Source organism: Nelumbo lutea, chromosome 6, assembly GCF_056320005.1.
Source record: "Nelumbo lutea isolate HS-2025 chromosome 6, American lotus-T2T, whole genome shotgun sequence".
In the NCBI taxonomy this organism is placed as follows: domain Eukaryota; kingdom Viridiplantae; phylum Streptophyta; class Magnoliopsida; order Proteales; family Nelumbonaceae; genus Nelumbo; species Nelumbo lutea.
This window is the reverse complement of record NC_142689.1, coordinates 13,628,378-13,655,137: the sequence shown is the minus strand read 5'-3', so window position 1 is coordinate 13,655,137 and position 26,760 is coordinate 13,628,378. Positions and strand designations below refer to the sequence as shown.

Here is a 26,760-nt window from a genome sequence, read left to right as displayed (position 1 = left end):
TTTTAAAATGAAATTGTACCCTGGAAAACACAAATTGCAACATATATGGTCCTCTTGCAAACAAAAGAAGAAAGACTAGGACAATACTTTGACGACACATATATAGGATATAAGGCCTTTTTTATGAGTAATGTAATAAGGCCCTTGAAGAACACAATGTCAAACTTATCCAGAGAACAATGTACAGGGTAACATAATATGCGACCCAATCGATCAATCATGTCTTCTCTTTTCCTTGTCTCGTTTGTGTTTCCTCTTGTCTTCCGAATCATGTGAATGCCGTGAATGCCGTTTCCCATGCCTGTCACGTTTTCTCTCTTTCTTCTCTTCACGCCTCCTTTTCTTCGGACTCCTCTCATCCCCTGAAGAAGATGCTGCAGCTTCGGTGTTTCCTGCTGGTGGATTGAGCTCGGCTGTATTAACCATCTCAGATGAAACCACCTCTGGCATGGGCGGAAGAGAACTTGATTCTTCCCAAAGACGGGGTGCTCTATGGTAATAATTTGAAAACAACAAAAAATATAGATATTTAAGAGGCTACAACAAGATAAAATATGCGAAGAAATATTAGAATAGGAATGCCAGCATGGTAATGTAATCTGCACATTTGCGATCCTAATGACTACAGATCCTGAGTTTGTATCTATTAGAAATGTCAGAAACCTACATTTTCTTTGGAAAAATATCATGTGAAGTTCTAAACTCTAACACGCATTGATGCTGTTGAATTAGGCCCACCATTCCTGGCGAGTCTGATGTTTATTTTTCTGTATATATAGATATATATTTTTTGCCGACCACCATCACAAGAAAGATCCAAGGAAACAAGGCAACAAAGATCAACATTGATGAGATCAAAATATTACAAAAGACAACAAGTTAGAACCAACACTAGAATATATAAATAAATAAATAAAATGTTTGGATGGGCAAAAAATGGCTCAATTTTGAGGTGGTGCTGGCACGTGATTCTCAGATCAAGGTGCATATACTTCAAATGAAACAAGCCATGCTCCAAATATGATGGACAAGAAACGGGTTCATGCATTCCTCTTCAATTTCTGGGATTTATTTATTTGTTTTCCTTTTTTTGTGGAGGGGGGGGGGGGGGGGGTAAGGGGTTTGAGGTTAAAGATCAGCAAAGTTTGAGCATCACGTTACCATGAAAAGTTAGGTTACAGAATTCACATGGAGCAATTGGCTCTTAGGAATTTTAGTTATTTCTCCCTGGACCATGCGCGTCACTGATTGACAAGTCTTATTTTGGGATTTCAGAGAAGGTGGATACAAGTCTACACACTTGTGAATCACATTATTCATCAATGGTTCCCCAAGGAGGATTTGGCCGTACATGGAAATAAGAGGATTTTGGGCTTTCATGGCAATAATCCTCATTATTATTTATTCTTTTGGTAAAAACTATAGCCAGATTATTAAAAGAGGCAGACGATTGTGGGCTTTTGGAGGATGGGAGAAGACAAGGAAAAGTAATATCTCAGTCAAATCTGAAGGTAGGGGTGTCAATTGGACTGGATTAGGTCCAATCTGATCCAGTCCAATGTGAATCCATTATAAATGGATCAGGTCCAATCCAATCCAATGAATGTTTTGGACCAATTTGGACCGGTCCAATTCAATGTCTGGACCATCCAATCTGTTCAAAATCATTTTGATTTAGATTGGTTTCAACCCAAACCCGGTCCATTGACACATATTCTTATGTTATATCAATGGACTAGATATTGGCTTAATCCAACCCAACCCAGTATAAATTTGTTACGGACAGACCAGGTCCAATCCAATCTAATAAATATTTTGGACCAGATTGGTCCAATCCAATGTCTTGTTGGTCCGTCCAATCCATCCAAATTGATTTTGGACTAGACGGGGTCCAATCCAAAAGCGGTCCATTGACACCCTTACATGAAGGGAACAGCTCAAGCCCAACAGGTGCAGGTCACGCTCCCATCACTCATCACTTCACTAGAAGACAAAAGGGCTAGCTTGCCACGTCTTCAGATACACTATCAGAGTTAGCTACACTGCCACATGAAGATATTCTCCACACGACTGTTATGGATTGCTTAGCTATATAAGGCCCCAATTGTGTAATAAGTGGAATCAGTGAATTGAGGCTCATCTCATTTATTTCTTACCTTCCTGTTTCTCCCTTCCACTTTTTTCTGTTTCAGGAGGTTGAGCCACCCTTGAAGGGGCTTCCGTGGTGAGCAGTTCTCATCACATGTGAGTCTGGCTAAATAACTAACCACAAGTGAACACATCCATACAGACTTGTGTTTGCAACAGATCACTGTTCTATCTTAGTTATGGTTTGCTGATAATACTTTTTTATTGGGAGGGGGGATTACTATGATGTTCCCCATCCTTGAAACAGTAGAGAGGGTTCTGGATCTGCAAGTAAATCTTCAAAGTGTAGCTTTGCAGAAGACCAATATGGGAGAGATAGATAGGAGTTTACTGGCTTATTGAGTTCGTAGATGGTTTGGTGGCCCCTCAAATATCTTGGTATCAGTGTTTTAAAAGCACAAGGTGCAAGGCAAGGCGCAAAATTAAAAAAAAAGCTAAAAAATCAAAAAAATTATAAAGCATAATACTAATAAAAATATAAACTTAAGTTTTAAAAAACCTATTATCTAAAATTAAAATACATAAATATAATATGTAAAGCATATTCAAATGAGAATTTAAAAATGAAATCAAACATATAAAACATTTTCAAGCATATAAAACCCACAATCTCTTTTTTTTTTTTTCTCAATTGCATCAAGTAGCTAATGTGACATATTACATTCCTAATTCTACGAGCCGCCTTTGTGCCATGCCCCTCGAGGCAAGCCCAAACAAGGCCATGTTAGGGTCTTAAATTCTTAGTTTTCACACAAAAATAATAATTTTATAGTTTTAATTGCTTTTAAGAAGATATTTTATTAGGATGAATGTATGGACAACATTACCAAATAGGGGATTCTTGAAGCTTTGGTGAGCAAGTGAATTATTATTTTGTGTGAAAACTAAGAATTTAAGACCCTAACATGGCCTTGTTTGGGCTGGCCTCGAGGGGCGTGGAATGGGGGTCCGGGGGTGGAGCCCCCGGCCCAACAGCTAGACTCAAAAAAATGGAAAAAGCGGCAAATTTTCAAAAGGCGCACACCTGGGTTAAGGCACAAGGCGCACCAGGCATGCATCTTTTGAATGGGCTGCACCTAGGCCCTGGGCGAGGCGCCTACCCTAAAATGTGCCTCGCCTGTGCGCCTAGGCACGCCTTTTAAATCATTACTTGGTATACCCTTGGGAGGAAACCCCTCTTGGGATGTAATGGAGAGATATTCAAACAAACTAGCATTTTGGAAAAATAATCATATCTTAGAAAAACTAAAGGAAAAAAGCTTTGGCAACAAAAAGAAAGGGTGGAGCCACTTTGCTCCAAGTGTGAATGCTGCAAATGTCCTCAAACAGAGACATAGGATCTATCAATAGCAGTTTGGATAGAAAAGTATGGGTCCATTTTGCTCACATAATGAGTATTGAATTTTTCAATGCAAATTCTGTGGGTGTCAGATTAAATCTGTCATAATGTGGTAAGAGAAGAAATGACCAATGGGACCCAAGCTATATCGTAGTATCATTTTATAGGAAATCTGGAAATAAAGGAACAGAAGAAGGATAGAGAATAGGATGCTTTGTTCTCAAGAGATTTGTTGAAAAATTAGTAAACTGTCAAAGTTGAATTCTTCACTGCACCTTCAGCATGCCATTGGAGTGTCATTGTGTGTGTCTTGCGTGGGGATCGAGCGAACATGGGGCCTCATCAACTAGCTCCGTGACAAAATGGCTTAATGAAATTCCTGGGCCAGACTTGTTTGATAAAGGTTTAAACTTTATGGAGAAGGCCATTGCTAGCCACAAGCTTAAAAAAGGTAATATTCACAGCAAAAGGACAACTTGGTTTTATGTTTACCCTCCTGAGACTGATTATTGTTAAGCTAAATGTCAACAGAGCCTTGTAAGAAATCCAGGCTGGAATGGAGGTGGTATTTTAAGAGATTGGAGGAACAATCAAATTTAAGCTTTTGCAAACTGGTATGGCTTCTCAATTAATTTACAGGAAGAATCAAAAGTTATGCTTGATGAGATTGATCTTGCTAGAGTCATGGAATTCCAAAAAATAGAAGTCCATTCTCATTCGTTGACTATTTTGAACATGATGGAAAGGAAATGGGTTTTACATTGGACATTTGGTCTCTCTAGTAGTGAATAAAAAGAATGGAAGAAGTGATGGAAAATATGCAAGTCAAACTCATTCACATTTTTCAGGAAGGTGACAGAGCGGCAAACATCTTGGCTAATTATGCATGTCATATGGAGGCTCCGGTTGATCTGATTAACACTCTTAGGGAGAATGATATTGGATTATTACCTTATTTACGTGTTAAATAGTTTAGTGGGCTTTTGTTTTTCTGTTGCTTTTAGAGATTATCACTGGTATTTTCCTTACAGTCTGTTTGGTTTGCGCAACTGGGATGAGAAAATAGGAATATCAGTTCTCATCCCATCCTTTCTCATCAACCAAACGGACCATTACTGTATGTCTATAGTAAGGATTATCTCGCTTGTATAGTTTTCCAGAGGGGTGAGGTTTTTATGTCCCCCCATGGGTTAGGTTTTGCTTTTCTTATTTTTAATAAATATCTTGGTGCCCACCCCATCCACCAAGACATTCTGTCTTGGAAAAGAAGAAAATAAAGGGCCAGAAGAAGAAGAAGAAGAGGAGGACGAGGAGGAAAACCTCTCTCTCTCTCTCTCTCTGTTTTATTTTTCTATTCTTGCAGTGGAATGACACTTGCCCTAATCATTCCATCAGAGAAAGGTCATTTTTTCTTTATTTTTTCAATGAGAAACTGGACTCCAACGAGTCTTCTGTTTTCAGTAAAGATTAAACAGTTTTTGAGTAAACATAACTAGTTTCATCTTTGGGGATATTTTCCAATCATTAATCAATTTTTTGATAAGTTTTAATGTCTCAGAACAGCTTCTAATTGTTCCGGTTGAGGGGATCAAAGACGCCAATGGTTTCAATTTTTTGGGTTGACTAAAAACATCCGGTTTTGGGTAGGTTTTCATTTTTTTTTTGGTTTTAACAATGTAGTGAATTGATAGGTATTGACTGTTCTCTTCAAGGATCTCCAGATTTACCAGAAAGAAATTGACTTGTTAAGATTGTGATTTCTTCTTAAAATTTATGTGAGGGTTATTGTTTATTCTCTGCCAAATGTATCTGGGTTTGATTTTGTTCTTTCCCAAACAGAAATCCTAGGTATTATTCTCTGATTGTAGGAAACAAGATGCGCTTTAAATGGAGGAACAGAGGTGATTTGGGCCTAAAACTCCTATTTTTGTTGCATTTACATTTTTGTCAATTGGGAGGAGCAAAAGGAGGAATTTGGAATCTCATGAATCAAAGCAGTTTATGCAGACTGCAAGTAAATTCTGGGTTTGGGTGGTTTTGTAAGTTCTTAAAATTTGTTTTCTATTTAAGAACTCACAAGGAGGGGGTCTGTGGAGGTTGAGTCATTATCTGTCAGAGGCAAGAGACTCCTTGGAAATTGTAAATGTTAATCTGTTGTGGATACTGAGGTAGTTGAATCATATTGCAGATGGATTAGCTAGAATTGGAGCAAACTTGGAAAATTTATACAGCAACAGGCTTCCCCCCTTGTAATTTTGCGTTTCTGCTGATTAAGTTCTCTTTCCTTTATTTAGTGCATCTGCTCATGTACTCCTTGTTCTATTTAATGAAATCTGGTTAACTTTTTTCTCAAAAAAAAACTTTTCTATTGCTGTATTAATAGCCTCAAAAACCTCTTTCTTGTGCCAACTGGGTTTTTCCCTTTCCCTTTTTCTTTTGAGCAGCTGCAAGTTGGCCTCCCAAATTGGTTTCTGCTGATTAAGTTCTCTTTCCTTTATTTAGTGCATCTGCTCATGTACTCCTTGTTCTATTTAATGAAATCTGGTTAACTTTTTTCTCAAAAAAAAAAAAAAAAGTTTTCTATTGCTGTATTAATAGCCTCAAAAACCTTTTTCTTGTGCCAACTGGGTTTTTCCCTTTCCCTTTTTCTTTTGAGCAGCTGCAAGTTGGCCTCCCAAATTGTTTAATTGCTTTTCTTCGTCTGTCAAAGAGGGAAGGGGGTGCATTTCTCGTCTCTCTTAAGGCAATGGCCTGGTCCATTAATGTGACCCATATTGTGAAATTGAAGAATCCTGCAAAATTTTCTCAGCAGCCAAACACTAGGAAACAGGTTTGCTGAGATAACTGGTCTCAGCAACCAAACATCGTGTTGACAGGAATGGGAAAATAAAATTTCCCTTCCCATCCCATCCTTTCTTGGCAACCAAACAGACCATTATTGTATGTGTATGGTAAGGATTATCTCGCTTGTATAGCTTTTCCAGAGGGGTGAGGTTTTTATATCCCCCATAGGTTAGGTTTTGCTTTTCTTATCTTTAATAAATATCTTATTGGTCACCCCTCCACCGAGAGTAAACTGTGGGTTTAGAAAAAGGAGGAGCCCCTAATTCGGTCTTGGAAAAGAAGATAATAAAGGGCCAGACGAAGAAGAGGAGGATGAGGAGGAAAACATACTTTGGTTACTCTTGCTTATTGATTCAAGTTTTAAGTCTTCAAGGCTAAAGGTCAAGACAACATCCACCAATGTGTGTCTCAATCGAACCCAAACAAATAAGAGAATAAAAAAAAGGAAGCTAACAAATTTTCCTGCAGAGAACTGTTTATGTACTTATTTTCCTGTTTATATTAATAAAATCCTTTTGTGTTATCCATAAAAATATCTGTTTTTTATCAGCATAAAAATGTCTGTTGTAATATTATGACATCAATTACCTCAGAAAATAAAAGTACAAAAAATATTACATGACGCCTAGTACAAAAACAACTAGGCACTTGGGCAAGGCAACCTTCCATGGGTGCCTTGTCACCTCAACAACTGCGCTTGCAAATTTTTGGTTTATTTGATATCCATGTTAACCCAAACTCCTTTGGCATTCAATTATAAAGAGTAAGTGTAGCATTCAACTATCTATCTTCTAGCAAAAGCTTCTACAATTGTTTTACACATGCTAGAATCTGGGAGAAATACTTCAACCTCAGTACCTCACAGCCCCACTTTCCATCTTTTTCAGAATCAATTGGTATCTGTTGTGATATTGGCAAATCTTTGAACCCAATCATAACTTGTTCTTAAATCTCAAGATTGCAAACACTCATACAGCTGTCCTATCTCCAACATATTCCCAAGAGTCTGTGGTCTTCTTTTTTAACCATCACACAACTGCATTGGAATCTCCATCCACCAATAACACTCTAACTCCAAAGTGTGGCCAGTCTCATGACCTACATTACTGCTAATAATTAGGTCCAAGTAGAATCACCATAGCCAATTGGACCAGAAAACTGTGCTATTTTGTTTCCTTAATCATTCTTAAACACTTACCTAATTCCTAATATTCCAAGGTTCCCCAAGCTGCATTCATCAAAATTTATCATGAGTTAGTCAGAAGGAGACCAAAAGGCCTGGAACTCCTTACTGAGGAAGATATTGCCACCAACTGCCAATTTCTAATAATGTCATCTGTCGAGAAGATAGAAAAAAGATTCCATAAATTTCACCAAATATGATATTCTCATTGTAACACTCTTGATAATTGCTACCTTACATTAGGCTTTCTCCCTCTTTGCAGCTATCTAAAGATTTTCTCTAAAGTTTCATGAGCCTTAGTTGCTTTATCCCTAATACACAGAGACACTATTACTTCGAAAGTGCATTCATAAGTCAATTCCTGAGGTAGACCATGTGCTAGTCCAACCATTGGAAAAGATGAAAAAACAACCTCAAGCCTGCAAAGGGGGAGGGGGACTACCTGTGGAAAGACACATTATGCAACAACAAACCACAAAATGATACATATCATTAATCTGGATTACCGACATACCTATAATAGCCAAGACCTTGAACCCTTGCTGCCTCAGCATGGCCCTCACCCAAGTCCTCTGCTGTGGATCCTCTCTTTACTAGCTCTGAAAATTCATGTTTATCCAATCGATTGCCTTGGGGTCGACTAGCACGTTTAGGAGCTAAGCCAAGAGCCTCCCGCATTGCCTGCTCCTCCTCTTCTTTGATCCTCTGTATCTCTGTTTTGGCTGCTTCCATATCCGAATTTTCAGATTTTTTACCCCTAGCATACCAGTGTAGGTCTTTCCCTGGAAAGAAAAACAAAATAATAAATAAATAAATAGAAGAGTTAGAAAAGATAAATTCACACATTTGTTAAGCAGATAAAGATTGACAGCATACATTCTTTAGAACATTGGGGTAAAGTCTACTAGAAATCCATGTTTTAGATAGGGGGGAGGAAAACAATGGTACAACTAGAGAGTAGAGATCCATGATTAATGCAGTAACGTGGGAAATTGTGGAGAAAAGAAACATGAGTGCATTTTCAAAACAATGAAATGGGAGTGATGTCGCCTTCCACCTCACCACCAAGGTTATGGCTACTGATAAATCAAGGGATATCATATAATCACTCGTGGAAAAATCTGCCAGGGATTCTCCAGCCTTCTTCTCATGGGAATCTAGAAAGGACAATTCCCACCAAGGAGGAGCCTAGAATATAGTTTGATGGCAGCTCTAAACATAATCCAGGATCAAAGAATTCCAATGTGGATGACATTCTTAGATGATGCAATGAGGTGGCCTCTTCTTTGATGAGCATAGATGTTCCCTGATGCATTGGTGTCCCCTCACCAAGAGATGTTGACATGTTGTCAAACTGAATTTCAACGGATACTGCTTGGGAAATCTAGGCTTCTCCTCATCTGTAATTACATGCTAGTTTACTGAGTTATTTCACCCATCCCACCACCCAGGTTCAAAGTATCGATACACCTCTGTGTATCGGCAGAGGTGTATCGGTACTTAAACATGCACCTTTAATGTTTTTTTTTTCAAATTTCAATTATATACATTTATATTCATTAAAAAATACATATATATTATTTGTTTAAAAAAGGGTTCACGAAAACACCTGTAAACAGGTGTATTGGACACCTGAAGATACAACACGATACACCCAATACAGGGCATATTGTATCAATACTTTGAATCTTGCCCATCACCACTTTAAAATCCCCTTCCACTATTAAATTTCTGATGTTGAGCGACTTTTTCAACCTAAGTCCCCAAAGAACAGTTGACAGCTTTGCTCTTGTTGAGTTTCCTACACCTAGAGGATCTGAGTGTATATACCTAAAAATGGTCCCTTGTGAGTTTCTGAACACACCACCAGCTCCTGAAACACCTAGGTTACTCCTGTTGCACCCATCAAAGTTCAGTTTGATTTAGTTTGGAAGAGGAGGGCTCCACTGCAATATAAGCATTGTTTAATAGTTGATGATTGAGCAATCAACAATGTATTGCCACCTTCTAAGAAGGTCAACTATGGAGAATGGGACAAATGTCTCTAATATTTTTACAAAATGCACATCTTTGACTTGGATGCTTTCCACAATGTCTTCATGGACCTTTTCTGCTCTTTGAAAATTTTACCATTCCTCACTTCCCAAATCTGCCATGATACTGCTTTCCTCATACACTTCCAAATGATTCTTCTCCTTTTTCCTAGGCATAGTAAGGAATGAAGGTTAAATAAACTTCTGATCTCTACTGGGGGCTTCCACCTGCAACCTAGTAGAGAGAGAGGGAGAGAGAGAGAGAACCTTTCACAAATATAAGAGACAAATGAGCAGGAGATTAGTCAGTGATAGGTCTTAAAACAGATACAAGGAAATATGCATCAAGTAGGACTCTACAACAAATGGTACCTGAAGAAAGATCATAGAATGTTCTAGGAAAAATGTAGAGCTCATCAGCACCAGAACTGCACTTCAAGGCTTTACGCAAGTGGGTTGACTCACGTGAATGTTGAGTTCAAAAAAGATGAGAGGTAATACAAGCACACCCACAAGCCCATTCCATTGACACAGGATCAGCCATCTTCAGAATGTAAACTATGTACGGCCAATGGACCTCCACATTGAATCCATGAACACCCAAGGAGACTTGTTTGGAGCAAGTCATGAAGGCTAGCACAAGATCCAAAAGATTCATAGACATTTTCTTTTATAGTTTGATTACAATTTACTATTCTTACTTTATAGTCCTTCCTACCTCTAAGGTTGTTGAACCAGTAAGGATTTGCCAATGTTTATTCTACTAGCAGTTCTTGTTCCCCATAGCCCCACCACAAAACATGCATAGAAGTTTTAAAGTATAAAATAAGGCAAACCCTATTTATGGTGTAAGCACATGGTTTAGTCCCTATAGAGATTGCACTGTGCAACTTAAATAAGTGACCACAACACAATCACGTAGCAACACATGCCTAAATCCACATGCGCAAACAGCAGGTAAATTGTACTGAAGAATACCTAACTATGTTGTACACACTCCCGCAATGAGATGTGGCGGACCATCACCACAGAACAAGACTTAGCTGAGCTTCAGATGTTGGCCCACCAGCAATTTAATACGCCAATGCAGTAATTCTCCACACTGCAATGACACACTGTAGCGCAGTAGCATAACGTAGGTCAGCGACAATGTCATACTTCAGCATGAAGAACCACCACCCACCCTCCTCTCCCCAATACAACCACCCCACATAGTCGAAAAAGCCAGTGGCCCCTCTAAATCTCCAGAGAGCCAGGCTGAGATTCATGAATATGTTCAGAGCCTCATTGAGGCTAACCAGACCTGAGCTAGAATCTCCATTCTCCTCCAAAAGCTTTCCTCCAACCTCATCTTGAACAAATCCTACCAGGTTGGGCACACCCCTCTCCAACAGTAGATCTTGTACGACAGAGTGTGGGAAACCCCATGAACACATCAACAATTTTGAAGATTCCATGGGATCCATTGGGCTGGACGGAGATCTTACTATCAGAGAGTTCTCCAAATTGCAAACAGGCCTAGCCGACTCCTGGTTTGTGAGCCTAACACCAAGGGGAATCGATTCTTGGGACGATTTAGTGGAGAAACTTGTCAGCAAGTGGTTTACCTTAGAAAGGCGCATGACCATGGCAAAGGACTAGAGATAGGTTGTTAGACAACATTATGAGATTCCAGAAGGTGACGCACTCCGTGCTGGACAAGAGAGTCACGGAAAAAAAATAATAGAGTAGTGTGTGCGCAGGATGAGGCTTGCTTATTGGATCGGCATAGAAAATCATGAGATACCAAACTTTTGCAGCTCTAGAAATGCACAGAAAAAACAGCTAACACACAACAAAAAATTCAAAATGATTTATTCTATTTCAGTGAAGAATAGACACAACAAAAAAAAAATCAAATGCTCCAACAATTCACAAAACCATAAGGACAAGTTGTATGGGACACATGTTGTGGGCGGATACTGATATATTCAAATTCAAGTTCATAGTCACATAGCAAATTAACAAACCACTTTCACCTCAATGCTAAAGGACCACATATATGCCCAATGCTGAGGGCCCAGGGCCCATATTCAAAATAGACTAGTCTAGGATGCCATCATTTCCATCCCAATTGTGTGTGTGGGGGGGGGGGGTCTACACGTAGTCATATAACATTAGACTATAGCAGATACATCAAATCACACGACTCTCACAAAATGAATTCAACATAACAATAAAAAATAGACTAGTCTAGGATGCCATCATTTCCATCCCAATTGTGTGTGTGTGGGGGGGGGGGGTCTACACGTAGTCATATAACATTAGACTATAGCAGATACATCAAATCACACGACTCTCACAAAATGAATTCAACATAACAATAAAAAATAGACTAGTCTAGGATGCCATCATTTCCATCCCAATTGTGTGTGTGTGGGGGGGGGGGGGTCTACACGTAGTCATATAACATTAGACTATAGCAGATACATCAAATCACACGACTCTCACAAAATAAATTCAACATAACAATAAAAAATAAATAAATAGATATTAACAGGTTCAAGAAAATTCCATTGATTCTTTTACCTAATAAACGGTCAACCAAGTTTTTAAAATAATTATCAATATACCACAATAGCCCAAAGATCCACTAATTTTCCAAATTCATAATATCTAAAGTCCACACATGCTTGAATCCTAATTCAAATAAACAAAAAAATACACATATATGCAAAGAAATTCTTTTGTTAATTAAACTAATAGTTCACAAGAAAAAAAAAAACAAAATAAAAGAAAACAGTTAACTAGAAGACAAAAAACACCTACCAAACACACCAAATCCAAAGTACCAATAAAAGTGAGTCACAATATGTCCGAAATCTTATAAATCAACGAGTAGTTGTTACAACCAATCTGAGGTAGTTGACTAGCTTAGGTTCAAAGACGCCCAGATTTCCAGTTTTCAGTTTGCATGTTTATAGGACCAAATTTTAGCATCTGTAACTTACAATCCAACCACTTAAAATAGGAATTTATCCTTCTAACATAACTTCTCACAACATATTACAAATTAGAATCAAGTCCCATCCAGAAATGTTCAAAAAGAATAATTTGGGTTAAGACAAAAGTTGGTCGTCGATCAACATTGACAGAATTTCCAGATTTTAATGTGTTCATGGGCCCAACTTCCAAGACTCATAACTTCTGGCTCAATTATCTATTTTTGCAAGTGTAACCTATCAATGTGAAGATCTCATAGCATATTACATTTTAAAAATCAGTTCGACCATGAAGATCATTGGACGACCACTTTCCGACAGCCTAAAATTGGTTGGTCGCTAAATTTTTCCTAGAATTCCCAGATCTAACATTACTTTTAGTCCAAATTTTTCCTAGGATACCAACTTCCAAAAACCATAACTTTTAGTCCAAATGTCCAAATGAAGGGTTTTATCGAACATTTAGAAAATCTCAAAGATAATTACAATTTAGAACCAAAATCCAATCAAAAACATCATCAAAATGCTGGTTTCCGACGGACTAAGGTTGGCAGACGTCCACTATGTCCCAATCCCAAAATTTAACGTAACTTTCATTCCATAATCCAAAAGATACAAGATTGGATTCGTTGAAAGCCAAATGATGCGAGGTCCTTATCAGATATATTTTTCCTGTTGGAAAGTGGCAGAAAAATGAGCATCCGGTGAAAAAACATAATTCTAAATTTAATATGCAAGAAAGACAAAAAATGAAAACTCAAGGGAGAAAAAGACCTGCCGAAAGTACCAATATTGGTCGAACTTTTCCATCTTTTTTGCTATCGGTGCTTTCATCATCACTAGACCCCTCAGGCACCTCATCAAATTCATCGTCAGAATAAGCAGGCCCTCTTTCAGATCTCTCTTCTCCAACCCTTTTGGACTTTCCATCTCTTTCTCAAATATTTCCCCTTGCCAACCTTCACACTTCTCACTAAAATCCCCTTTCCTCGCAAATTAGAGATATTATTAAATTTTTCCATATCAACTAAAGCACTTAGAGATATTATTAAATTTTTCCTCTTTCTCTTGCTCCCTCTCAAAAATAAAACTTTTAATAGCCAAACTTGCAGCCTTTATAAACCTCATGTCAGGCTTAGTAATCACTTGTGTTTCCATAGGCCCCTTTCCCCCTAAATCAACAGTAACTTCCAGTTCAACAAAAACTTTTCAAAGTGTCCGAGCTGCTACAAGGGCCATCCACATACATGGTCCTAGTGTGACAACAACTAGGAAACTCTAACATTTCTCCAAACTTGTCCTTCACCTCCTCAAAAACATAATTCCAAACATTATTTGATATCAGAAACCCTCAAGTAGTCGAGTCACAAGCAATTTGGTTGAACACTCTGTCATGCCTGTAGTGGATAAATTCCAACATCTCTTCACCATCCAAAGAAGTTGATTTTGCTAGGAAAACACATACCAATCAACTAACTACAGTACTCTCTCTTTGTCAAGAACATCTCCACACAAGGGTTGTTCAACTCCTTCAAGCTTTCTGCCATTGAATCAGTCATTGATTCAACTTCCTCATCATTTGTTAGTTCGCAACCAACCCACCCTCCATCTTCCCCTTCAACGCCCTCCGTATTCACCCTAGAGTTAGTAGTGTTAGGGCAATCCAAACTCCTACTACTAGGCTCACATTCTTTGTTGAGAGATCTTGGAACCAACTCCAGATTCTCCTTGGTCAACATCTTCAAGCTCCCCTTCGACTATCTTCACTGGGAACAATGATAAACCCAGTTTGCTATCTATGAACTTCCCCTTTAATTTGCCACTCACAAGACTATTAAGTGAGTCACATGAGTTGGCATGGTTCACACGACCCATCAATTTGTTCAAACCTTTTTGTTCAATTAACATGGTCCCGGTTTGGTGCAGTTAACCAAAATTCTATTCTATCTATTGTGCTATGGCACCTAAGAAGAAAATGACAAAAAAAATGCATGGCCTGATATTGACTGTATCTGCAATGCTATCTTAAATATTGATTTCAATAATTTTGAAAAGAAATTATGTCAAAATAAGGCAGAAAGCTATAAGAATTACCATTTTCCTTTGACAAAGTATACCGGTATTAGAGAAGAAGATGGGATTAGTGTTAAGTTCAATTCAATGGACCCTAAAGGTATGTTGTGTTTCTGTCTTTTTAAAAAATTGCCACCTAAATTATGTGACCATAAAATGGAAGGTTTTAGACATAAGATGCGATAAGTATGAACAAGAGAAAAAATATTTCTGAGAATGTTTATTTCAAGTATTGCCTACACAATGTCGGATTGTGGCATTGCATGGATGCCTTTCACGGTGTTTGTGGCAACAAGTGTACTGATTACACCGATTTTCTGATTAGAAGATGGTGTAAAAACCCTCACACTTTCTTTCTCTGCAAAGAGAGTTTTCTGTAATTCTAGAAGACATCACAAGTCTTCTTTTTTTCTTGTAATTGGTGATACTGCCCCAAATTCTTGTTCTATTGATAGCAATATGGATTTTGGACAACAATTTTGGGAAATATATTCAGGTCTCTAATCTGAATATGAAGAATTCAGATATTGGATGTCTGGACAAGGTAATTAAAGGGGCAATACCGACTTTTCAAAATGGACTGAATTCTAGTATGATTCTAAAGAAAATATTGCACCTCAAAATCCAGAATCGCTTGTTCATTTGGCTACTTAAGTAACTCATTTTCTGTATAAACATCCATTTCCCAGAAATCCTAAGAATGGTATGAGGTCTAATCTAATGGTTTTAGAAGGGTTATTGCTTTGGTCTCTATGAAGAGTTTACCTTTAGCCTCTATGTTTTTAGGTTATTTGTACAAGCAGTTGGATGAAAATGTTAATTTATTTCTAGCTAGAGGGGAGATGGGTATTGTAAGCTCTTATGTTTATACACCCTTTTGTGTTTGTTTTGGTCTATCAGCACTTTAGGGACCAGGGCATGACTCCTAATGATTTAGACTATGTTTTTATAAATGAAGAGGCTTGAGATGCCAACTAATCAATTTGTTTAGGAAATTGTCAAATATGACAAAGCTTGGGTGAAGAGGTGGTTGAGCCTTCCTACTTCTAAATATTTTGTTTTTAATGACTTGGTGGAGTCTCTAGATAACCCCCTAATGTTTGATGGTCAGCCTTATGTGAAACAAGTTAACAATGTCGAGTGGGTGAATAGTGGCAGTAATAAGTTGAACAGCTCTAGTGCAGAGATTTTCTTAACAAATAGAGAGAATTGCAGTTAACTGATTGGTATGTGTGTTTCTAGCAAAATCAACTTTTTGGATGGAGAAGTGATATTGGAATCTACCCACTACAGGCCTAACCAAGTGTTCAACCAAATTGGTTGTGAATTGACTGCTTCAGGGTTTCTGATATCAAATAATGTTTGGAATTATGTTGTTGGGGAGGTGAAGGACATGTTTGGGGAAATGTTAGAGTTCCCTAGCTATGATTACACTAAGGCCATGTGTGCAGATCCCCTTGCACCTGCAGTAGTTATGATTACACTAAGACCATGTGACCTGATTAGCTATGATTGCGCAAACTACTGCAAGGGCTGCAAGCTTGGCTATTAGAAGTTCTATTTCTGAAGGAAAAGGGAATTGCAGGAGAAAGAGGAGAAATTTAATATATCTCTCAGTGGTTTAGTTGATGGGGAGATTAAGGATGAAAGATTTGCAAGGGAAGGAGATCTTAGTGACAAACATGAAGGCAGTGGGAAATATCTGAAAAAGGCGAGAGAAAGTCCAAAAGGGCTGGAGAATCTAGGGAAAGGTTTGGAGAGAGATTTGAAAAAGGGTCTGATTATTCTAATGGCGAGTCTGATGAGGTGTCTACTGGTTTTAGTGATGAGTTTGGTGCAGAGGAATCTGCTGCTAAAGAGGAGTCTTGTGATGATGAAAGCATTGGTAGCAAGAAGAGATGCAAAAGTTCTGCCAATATTGGTACTGTTGAAGGAGAGGCATAAGTGAAGGTGAATATAATCCAACTTTGGAGAACAGAGGTGGGGATTAATCTCAGTGATTCTTTGGCATCAAATCACTCTTTAGGTAAGTTTTTTTTCTCCCTTCAGTTTTCATTTTTTGTTTTCTTGCATATTAAATTTAGAATTAGGTTTTTCACCAGATGCTCGTTTTCCAACCACTTTCCGACAGGGAAAAATACTTCTAATAGGGACATCACACCATTAGGGCTCCAACAAATCCAATCTTGTATCTTTTGGATTATGGAATGAAAGTTACTGGTTGTTCAGTGGAGGAGATCCTTGAAGATAGAAGCAAAAGATTTCCTGTTCGAAGAGATGAGAATCAAAGGGAAGGTAAGCCTGAAGGTAAGGGAAGCGAAAAAGGGTACAATATTGCTGGAAGGATTAGAAGTGATCGAGTGGCTAAGAGAGTTCATAGCTGGAGCCTGTTCAAAAGGTAAGCAGATAAACTGGCAGGATTTTAGTACATTAGAAGGGAGAAGATATGTTGTTGAATGTAAGAGGAATAGAAAAGGCTTCTTAATAGCTTTGGCTGAATTTTCTGGTAAGGGATGAAGGCAACTGGTGTGTCTACCAGCAGGAAAACAGAACCAAGGATGGGGGGAAGTTGACTGGTTGTTCAAAGAGTTTTTATCTCAAAGAGTAGCAAATGATAAAAAAAAAGCCTCCATAAGGGAGGAGAAGGCATATCTCAGCAACAGCAGGGTAGAACAAGGGCCAGTGGTCATGGCAAAAACAAAAGGCCAATGCAGAATGGTGGGAGGTCTAGAGAGAGAAGAGTGGGATAGTAAGTTTGTGATACAAGCCAAAGAAAAGGTCAATGATTGGAGGAGGGTAGCTGACTTACTGGCAACCAGGTTGAAGCTGAAGAGTGTCTTCATAGTAACCCCCTTCGATAACTGTAAAGCCCTCCTAGATCCAATAGAGAATGAATTGGAAATATCAGCTATCAATGTTCAGGCTGATTTCGGATCATTCAGTCTTTAAATGGAATCCAACATCCAACTCCAAGGATTTATTTGTCGAAGATGGTGTGGTGGTGCGTGTAATAGGCTTGCCATTTCATCTATGGAAACAAGAAGTAGCAGAGTCTATAGCAGTATTGTGTGGAGGAATCTTGAAAGGAGCTTTCCAGGGCGATCTTTAATCAGTAGCAATCCTGCTAAGTGGTGTGAAGCCAGAAGACATTCTACAAAAGGTAGAGGTACGAACAGAGGGGAGTTCTGTCTCTGTGTGGCTAGCATCCTCCATTGAAGTAGGGCTGTGGAAGGAGGCTCGTATGGTAGGAGGGGAGAAGGAGGAAGAAGAAGTATTACGTGGACTTGTGAGATTGGTTAATTCAAATGGAAAGGGACTAAAAAGGGCCAACAAATTCTGGGAAGCCAAAAAGCTTTGGGGCAGATGGAAGCTCAAAACTGTAGAAAGCAAGAAAAGGTTATGACAAATGGCAGATCTTTTGCGTAGGTGGTGTCAGGGGGAAATAGACAAAAATTTACCAGTGTCTAAAGGGAGAGGGCTGAACCAACAACCTCAGACAGGGAGGGTTGTTGGTTCAACCATTAAAACAGGGGGGCGTGATTTGTTAAGAGGACACGTGGGACGAAAAGACCAAGAAAATGAGCCCAGTCGAGTGGATCCCTTTTCTGGTGGGCCGGAGAAGGCAACTCAAGTAAAGGCTTTAAAGCTGGGTTCTTATATTACAAGTTTTGAGCCCAAGGTCCATTACAAGACAGATGGGCCAAGGCACCCTTTAAGTAAGCACGTGACTGGGAGGAGGGATGAGCTGATAGACGAGATTAAGTGTCTATCTTCTTCCACCCCAAATCCCTACTTTTGATCGAACTGTTCAGGCGCAAAATCTCAAGACTCTCAGTCTCGAGGCTCTCTACAGTGGGTCCCATCCAACCTGGCGAACCGTCTCTCACCAGACAGGCGCAACCCGAGATACCTGAAGCCTCGTGATTTGAACAGAACAGAGTTTGAAGATTGGTTGAGTGAACAAAACAGCAGTGACGATTCTGATAGAGACGAAACTTTAAGTTTGGGAAGTTTGTCTCCAAAAAGCAACAATGATTTACTTGAAATAGAAAGTTTGCATATAGAGCTGTTGTTTTTAGAGGAAGAGATTAAAGAGGCAGGTGGTGGGAAGACTAGAAATGGCGAAAAAAATGGTCCTAAAGCTGTGAAAACTCCTCCTCCCTTCGTCGAGGGAGCTGACCCTAAGTTTAATGAATTACAGGATGTTGGTGGAGAGGGACAAGAATCGGCCGTGAGGATGGATGTGGGTATTCCAGTGTCGGAAACACAGAGAAAGGTTTTCCAAGTGGGTAGGTCATCAGGAAGTGATTCTTTCACTATGTCTACTTCACAACTTTGTCCAAAAATGGGAAAGGCCTTAAAACCATTTGTCGCATGTCAGCAATTCAATTCCAATGATTTTAGTCCTACCTCCGTCCTACCAAGTATGGGTGCCAATTCTTTTTTAGGTGTTGACTTGCCTGCTATGCCTGTAACAGATATTCCAGCTTCCCATCCAAGAGATTCTGATCCAAGAGAGAGGGTGATAGTGGAAGGAGAGAGGGTGATGGAAGGAAGTAGTAAGGGGGAGGCGGACAGAATTTGGGAGTTGATCTGTACAATGATGGAGGAACTAAAATAAAAAGAAAGGATTCTTAGAGAGATGTTGTAGCCAAAATAAGTATAAGCAGGGTAAAATTCTTCCTCAGACATTGGCTGGAAAGGATGGAGAAAAGAAAAAGGATGATTATTGTATTAGGAAGGGGGGGAAAAAGGAACAAAAAAGAAAAAAAGATCTGAAGTGGAAAGGCTAATCTCAAACATTGAGGGGGATTTAGAATTCAGTGGTAGAGGGGATAAGAGGAAGGGCCTAAAATGAAGAGATTATGGCCTTTTCTTGGGGTTTTTTTTGCTATTTTGTCTCGATGAAAATTATTAGCTGGAATGTAAAAGGGTTAGGGAGTGCAAGAAAGAGAAAGGTGATCAAAGACCTACTCCGAAGGGAAAAACCCGATATTGTGTTGTTACAAGAATCCAAAATGATGGAATTAGATGGGAGATGGGTGAGGAGTTTTTGGAGGTCTAGAGGCTTAGGTTGGAGCTCGTCTCCTTCTTGGGGAGCCTCGGGGGGGATCGTAACACTGTGGAGGGAGGATGCAGTGGAAGTAGTAGAAGAATTGATAGGCAAATTCTCAATTTTCATTAAGTGTAATAATGTAGAGAATGGGTGTGTATGGGTCTTAACCAATGTTTATGGCCCTAATTCTTATAGAGAGAGGAATGAGATGTGGGAGGAACTATATGCAATCAAGGGGCTATGGGATGGCCCTTGGTGCCTGGGCGGGGATTTTAATGTCATTAGATTCTCTGATAAAACCAGTAATCCCCAACAGGTAATCTCAACAAGCATGAAGAAATTTAATGGTTTTATTGAAGATTGTGATCTGAAGGAAATACCTCTACTGCAAGCCAGTTACACTTGGTCCAACCTTCAGGAAACCCCTTTGTGCTCGAAGTTGGATAGATTCTTATTTAACCTTGCCTGGGAGAATAGTTTGGAAAACTTGGTTGCTAGGGCGTTACCCAGGGTCACCTCCGATCACTGTCCTATCCAGATAGGTACTGAGTTTTTTTCCTATAGGACCCAAACCTTTTAGATTTGAAAATATGTGGCTTATCCATCCAGATTTTGTGAAAAAAGTGAAGGAATGGTGGGGTGAGGAGAGGGGGTAAGATGGAAGGGGATCAAGTTTCATAAGTTTCATAAGAATCTGGTGTTACTGAGGGAAGAAATCAGTTGGAGACAAAAATCTAGACACAAGTGGATTAAGGAAGGCAATGGGAACACTAGATTTTTCCATGATTTGGCAAATGGGAGACAAAGAAAGAATCTTGTGACCAAGCTAGAGATAGGAGAGGAGGTGATTACCAACCGGGATGACATAGCCAGAAAATTTGTGGACCACTTCAAATTGATTTATAGAAGAACTTTGAGTGAGAGAGCAGTCGTAGAAGGGGTGGAATGGCCAAGAATTGATGACAGAGTGGTAAGGTGGCTGGAAAGGGATTTCGAGGAAGAAGAAATTAAGAAAGTTGTTTTTCCACGAAAGGTAGAGGTACGAACAGAGGGGAGCTTTGTCTCTGTGTGGTTAGCTTCCTCCATTGAAGCAGTGTTGTGGAAGGAGGCTCGTATGGTAGGAGGGGAGAAGGGATGTTTCACTAAAAAGGGCCAACAAATTGGGAGGCCAAAAAGTTTTGGGGTAGTTGGAAGGTCAAACCTGGAGAAAGCAAGAAAAAATTATGACAAATGGCAGATCCTTTGCGCAGGTGGTGTCAGGGGAAACAAACAAAAATTCACTAGTTTCGAAAGGGAGAGGGCTGAACAAGCAACCTCAGACAGGGAAGGTTGCTGGTTCGACCATTAAATCAGGGGGGCGTGGCCTTTTAAGTGGTCACGTGGGACGAAAAGAAGGGCTCAATTGAGTGGATCCCCTTGATGATGGGCCGGAGAAGGCATCTTAAATAAAGGCTGTAAAGGTGGGCTCCCATAGGCTTCAGCCCAAGGCCCATTACAAGATAGATGGGCCGAGGGGTACTTTAAGTAAGCACGTGACTGGGAGGAGGGACGAGCTGATAGACGAAATTAAGCGTCTATCTTCTTCTACCCCGAACCCCTCCTCTCGTTCAAACAGTACGGGTGCAAAAAAATCTCCAGATTCGCAGTTGCGAGGCTCTCTACAGTGGGTCCCATCCAACCTGGCGAACCGTCTCTCACCAGATAGGTGCAACCCGAGATACCTCAAGCCTAGTGATGAGAACAGAACAGGGATTGAAGACTGGTTGAGTGAACAAAACGCTAAGTCTGGGAAGTCTGTCTCCGAAAAGCAACAATGATTTTTTTGAAACAGAAAGTTTGCATACAGAGCTGTTGTTTTTAGAGGAAGAGAATGAAGAGGCAGGTGGCGAGAAGACTAAAAATGGTGAAGAAAATGGTTCTAAAGCTGTGAAAACTCCTCCTCCCTTCATCGAGGGAGCTGACCCTGAGTCTAATGAACTACAGGATGTTGGTGGAGAGGGACAAGAATCGGCTGTGAGGATGGATGCGGGTATTCCAGTGTCGGAAACACAGAGAAAAGTCTTTCAAGTGGGTAGGTCGTCAGGAAGTGATTCTTTCACCATGTCTACTTCACAACTTTGTCCAAAAAGGGGAAAGGCTTTAAAACCAGTTGTCGTCTGTCAGCAAGTCATTTCCGGTGATTCTAGTCCTACCCCCATTCTATCAGGTATGGGTGTCAATTCTGTTTTAGGTACTGACTTGTTTGCTCTGCCTGTAACAGATATCCTAGCTTCCCATCCTAGAGGTTCTGATGCAAGAGAGAGGGTGATAGTGGAAGGAGGAGAGAGGGTGTTGGAAGGAAGTAGTAAGGGCGAGGCAGACAGAATTTGGGAGTTGATCTGTAAGATGATGGAGGAACAAAATAAAAACGAAGGATTCGGAGAAAGATGTTGTAGCCAAAATAAGTGTGAGCAGGGTAAAATTCTTCCTCAGACATTGGCTGGAAAGGATGGAGAAAAGAAAGAGGATGATTGCTGTATTAGGAAAGGGGGGGGGGGGGGGGGGGGGGAAGGAACAAATAAGAAAAAAATATCTGAAGTGAAAAGGCTAATTTCAGACATTGAGGGGGATTTAGAATTCAGTGGTAGAGGGGATAGGAGGAAGGGCCTAAAATAAGGGGAATATGGCCTCTTCTTGGGTTCTTTTGCTACTTTGTCTTGATGAAAATTATTAGTTGGAATGTAAGAGGGTTAGGGAGTGCAAGGAAGAGAAGGGTGATCAAAGACCTACTCCGAAGGGAAAAACCTGATATTGTGATGTTACAAGAATCCAAATTGATGGAATTAGATGGGAGATGGGTGAAGAGTTTTTGGAGGTCTAGAGGTTTAGGTTGGAGCTCGTCTCCTTCTTGGGGAGCCTTGGGGGGGATTGTAACATTGTGGAGGGAGGATGTGGTGGAAGTAGTGGAAGAATTGATAGGCAGATTCTCAGTTTCCATTAAGTGCAAGAATGTAGAGAATGGGTGTATAGGTTTTAACCAATGTTTATGGCCCTAATTCCTATAGAGAGAGGAATGAGAAGTGGGAGGAACTATATGAAATCAAGGGGCTATGGGATGGTCAAGGTCATTAGATTCTCTGATGAAACCAGTAATCCCCAACAGGTAATCTCAACAAGCATGAGGAAATTTAATGGTTTTATTGAAGATTGTGATCTAAAGGAAATACCTCTGCTGCAAGCCAATTACACTTGGTCCAACCTTCAGGAAACCCCTTTGTGCTCGAAGTTGGATAGATTCTTATTTAACCTTGCCTGGGAGAATAGTTTGGAAAACTTGGTTGCTAGGGCGTTACCCAGGGTCACCTCCGATCACTGTCCTATCCGAATAGGTACTGAGCCTTTTCCTATAGGACCACAACCTTTTAGATTTGAAAATATGTGGCTTACCCATCCAGATTTTGTGAAAAAAGTGAAGGAGTGGTGGGGTGAGAAGGAGAGGAGGAGAGGGGGGTAAAATGGAAGGGGATCAAGTTTCACAAGAAATTAAAAAGGTTGAGAGCCAAAATAAAAGAGTGGAATAGAGATCAATTTGGTAGAATTGAGGAGCAAAAATTTGGCCCAATCACTCGAATAGAGAACTTGGATGTAAAGGAATCTCACAATGGGCTGACCGAGGAGGACAGAGTGTTAAGGAAACAATTAAAAAAGGATTTGGAAGAGGTGTTATTGAAGGAAGAAATCAGTTGGAGACAAAAACCTAGACACAAGTGAATTAAGGAAGGTGATGGGAACACTAGATTCTTCCATGATTTGGCAAATGGGAGATGAAGAAAGAATTTTGTGACCAAGCTAGAAATAGGAGAGGAGGTGTTTACCAACCAAGATGACATAGCCAGAAAATTTGTGGACCACTTCAAATCAATTTATAGAAGGCCTTTGAGAGAGAGAACAGTCATGGAAAGGGTGGATTGGCCAAGAATTGATGAAGGAGTGGCAAGGTGGCTGGAGAGGTATTTCGAGGAAGAAGAGATTAAGAAAGTTGTCTTTCTAATGGATAGATCCAAGGCTCTGAGTCCAGATGGCTTTACAATGGGTTTTTATCAAGACTGTTGGGAGGTGTTGAAAGAGGATCTAGCTGAAGTCTTTAAGGAATTTGCAGACAATCACACTATAAGCCCTGGAATTAATGCCAGCTTTTTGGCCTTGATACCTAAGAAAAATGATGCCAACCACCCAAAAGATTATAGGCCTATTACTATGGTGACAAGCATCTATAAAATTCTGGCTAAAGTGCTCTCATTGAGGATCAAAACAGTCCTCCCTACCATCATTAGTGAAACCCAGGGGGCTTTCATTCAAGGGCGACAAATAACAGATCAGATCTTAATTGCGAATGAGTGTGTGGAGGAAATGAAAAGGTCTAGTAAGAGAGGATTCATTTGTAAATTGGATCTTGAAAAGGCCTATGATTTGGTGGACTGGAAGTTTCTATTGGAGGTTATGCAAAACTGTGGACTTGGGGACAAGTGGTGTAGTTGGATCTTTGGGTGCATTGGTACTTGTCACTACTCTATTATGGTAAATAGTACGGTGAGAGACTTTTTTCCAGCTTGCAGGGGTGTCAGGCAAGGGGATCCACTTTCACCCTTCCTTTTTACCTTAGTAGCTGATGTGATTAGTAAGATCATTACTAAGGCTGACAGCGAAGATGCCATTAGGGGTTGGAGAATAGGGAGACACCAAGTCCCCGTCACCCGCCTTCAGTTTGCAGATGACCTAATGATTTTTTGTGAAGGAGGTCTTAGTGAAAAGGTAGCAAACCTAAAGGAGATAATAAAAGGATTTGAAAGTGTCTCTAATTTGAGAATAAATCTGGAAAAGAGCCGCATAGCGTGTATAAATTTGGAGGTAGGGGAGGTCGAGGCTATTACGGAGTGTCTTGAGTGTTCTACCTCTGCTTGGCCTATGTCATATTTAGGGCTTTCTTTAGGGGCAAATCCTAGGGAGAGTAGATTTTGGACCCCAGTGATAGAAAAGTTTGAGAAGAGATTAGCCTCATGGAAGAGGAACTATATCTCTTTAGGAGGGAGAATTACCCTAATAAGAGCTACCTTGGCTAACTTACCTGCCTATTATTTGTCTGTCTTTAGGATACCAGTTAGGGAAGCTAGGAAACTGGAGAAGTTGATGAAAGACTTCTTATGGGAGCCGGGACAAGAAAAAAATGATCACTTGGTTAATTGGGAAATTGTGTGCAGAAGTAAAGAAGAGGGGGCCTTGGGAATTGGGAGGGTAATTAGAAAGAATCAAGCTCGGTTAGGGAAATGGTTGTGGAGATGGCCTTTGGAAAGAGAGAGATTGTGGCATGAGGTGGTGAGAAGCATTCATGGGAGGTCAGAGAACAGATGGGATGTTGGTGTATCGAGGCAAGCTAACCTAGCAGCACCGTGGAAGGTTATTCACAACACCCTTCCTAAATTCTTCAATTTTATCAGGTATAAAGTTTGTTCTAGCAACTCTGTTCTTTTTTGGGAGGATATTTGGGTAGGAGATTCACCGTTAAAGGACTTGTTCCCTTCGTTTTTTTCTATTTCTTTGTACAAAAAAGAGGTGGTCTCAAAATTTGTTTCACCTTTGGGGACACCCTTAGATCCTACTTGAGATTTTGGGTTTCGCAGAGGACTTAGGGATGCTGAAATTGAGTCTCTTTCTATTTTGCTTGGTTGTCTTAATCAGGTTTGTTTGGATCCCTCCAAGCCAGATAAGAGAGTTTGGACTCCTAGACCCAATGGAACCTTCTCTTGTGCTTCTTTCTTCAAGTCCATCTCTCAACTTTCTACTCACCAACCCTTTCCGTCAAAAGAAATTTGGTGTAGGCCAGTGCCCCCAAAATTTATGGCTTTTTGTTGGGAAGTATTCCATGGGAAAGTAAACACTTTAGAAAATCTACAAAGAGAAGACATTTTCTCTGTATTTCTCCTAATTGGTGTATCCTCTGTAGAGCTCACGGTGAGGATTGTTACCATATACTAGTATCTTGTCCCTTTTCTGCAGACCTTTGGGCTTGGCTACTTTTGTTGTTTGGGGGTAGTTGGAGTCTATCAGCAGAAGTTCACATGCTCTTCAACAGCCAAGATTTGCTTGTGCTTGTGCTGCTTTGACTTGGACTCTTTGGGAAGAAAGGAATCTCAGAATTTTTCAAGACAAGGAATAGCCAAGATTTGAAAGACTGTGTGTTAAACAGGGCAATACATTGGCTGAAGACCTTGGAAATCTTCCATCAGTTCTCCTTTGGGGAAATTGGTCAGCAGTAGCAAGGTGCTCATTTTTAAAGGACAAATCAATTACAAGTTGGTCTCCTCCACCCAAAGGCTCAATAAAGTTGAACTTTGATGGAAGCAGCATGAGTAATCCAGGATTATCCGGAGTGGGGGGTGCTTTGAGAAATAAGAAGGGAGAGATTTCGTTGCTCTACTCAGGTCCCTTGGGAATTGGGAACTCCATCAGGGCAAAACTTTTAGCTGCTGTACAAGGGGTGCAATTTGCAAACCAACTGGGGGTACAACACCTAATAATCGAGGGGGATTCCAAAGTGGTGGTGGGTTGGTTGAAAATTTCTGAAGATGCTATGTGGCGATACAAGAATGAAATGAATAAATTTAGTTGGTTGACAAGGAATATGTTGGTCACTGTACAGTAGGTGGGGAGATCAGCAAATACTTTGTCAGATGTGTTAGCTAAGCAAAGGGGTAAATAGGGAAGAATTATTTTGGGCTCAATTGTGATTCTTGTTTTTCTTTCCTAGTTTACTTGTAAGATTCAAGGAGGGGCTGCAACTCGTGCCTCTCATTGGGATGATGTATGAACTCACTCTAAAGTTGCTTCTGAATCAATAAACTTATTATTATTCATAAAAAAAAAAAAAGGTGTCTTTCTAATGGATAGATCCAAGGCTCCATGTCCAGATGGCTTTACAATGGGTTTTTATCAAGACTGTTGGGAGGTGTTGAAAGAAAATTTAGTTGAAGTCATTAAGGAATTTGCAAGCAATCACATTATAAGCCCTATAATTAATGCCACCTTTTTGGCCTTGATACTTAAGAAGAATGATGCCAACCACCCAA

General features: G+C 39.9%; 1 protein-coding gene across 1 annotated transcript in view; it reads right to left on the bottom strand.

Annotated features, from left to right (window-relative positions):
- The window catches only part of LOC148847459 (leukocyte immunoglobulin-like receptor family A protein), a 34,173-nt gene continuing 7,413 nt past the window's right edge, over positions 1–26,760 (bottom strand). Inside the window, exons 3-4 of the mRNA XM_088952636.1 lie at positions 8,029–8,296; positions 1–490 (exon numbers count right to left, since the gene is read on the bottom strand). Coding sequence (XP_088808762.1) covers positions 214–490; positions 8,029–8,296 — 545 coding nt within the window. The 3' untranslated portion in view covers positions 1–213. The remainder of the gene's footprint in view (positions 491–8,028; positions 8,297–26,760) is intronic.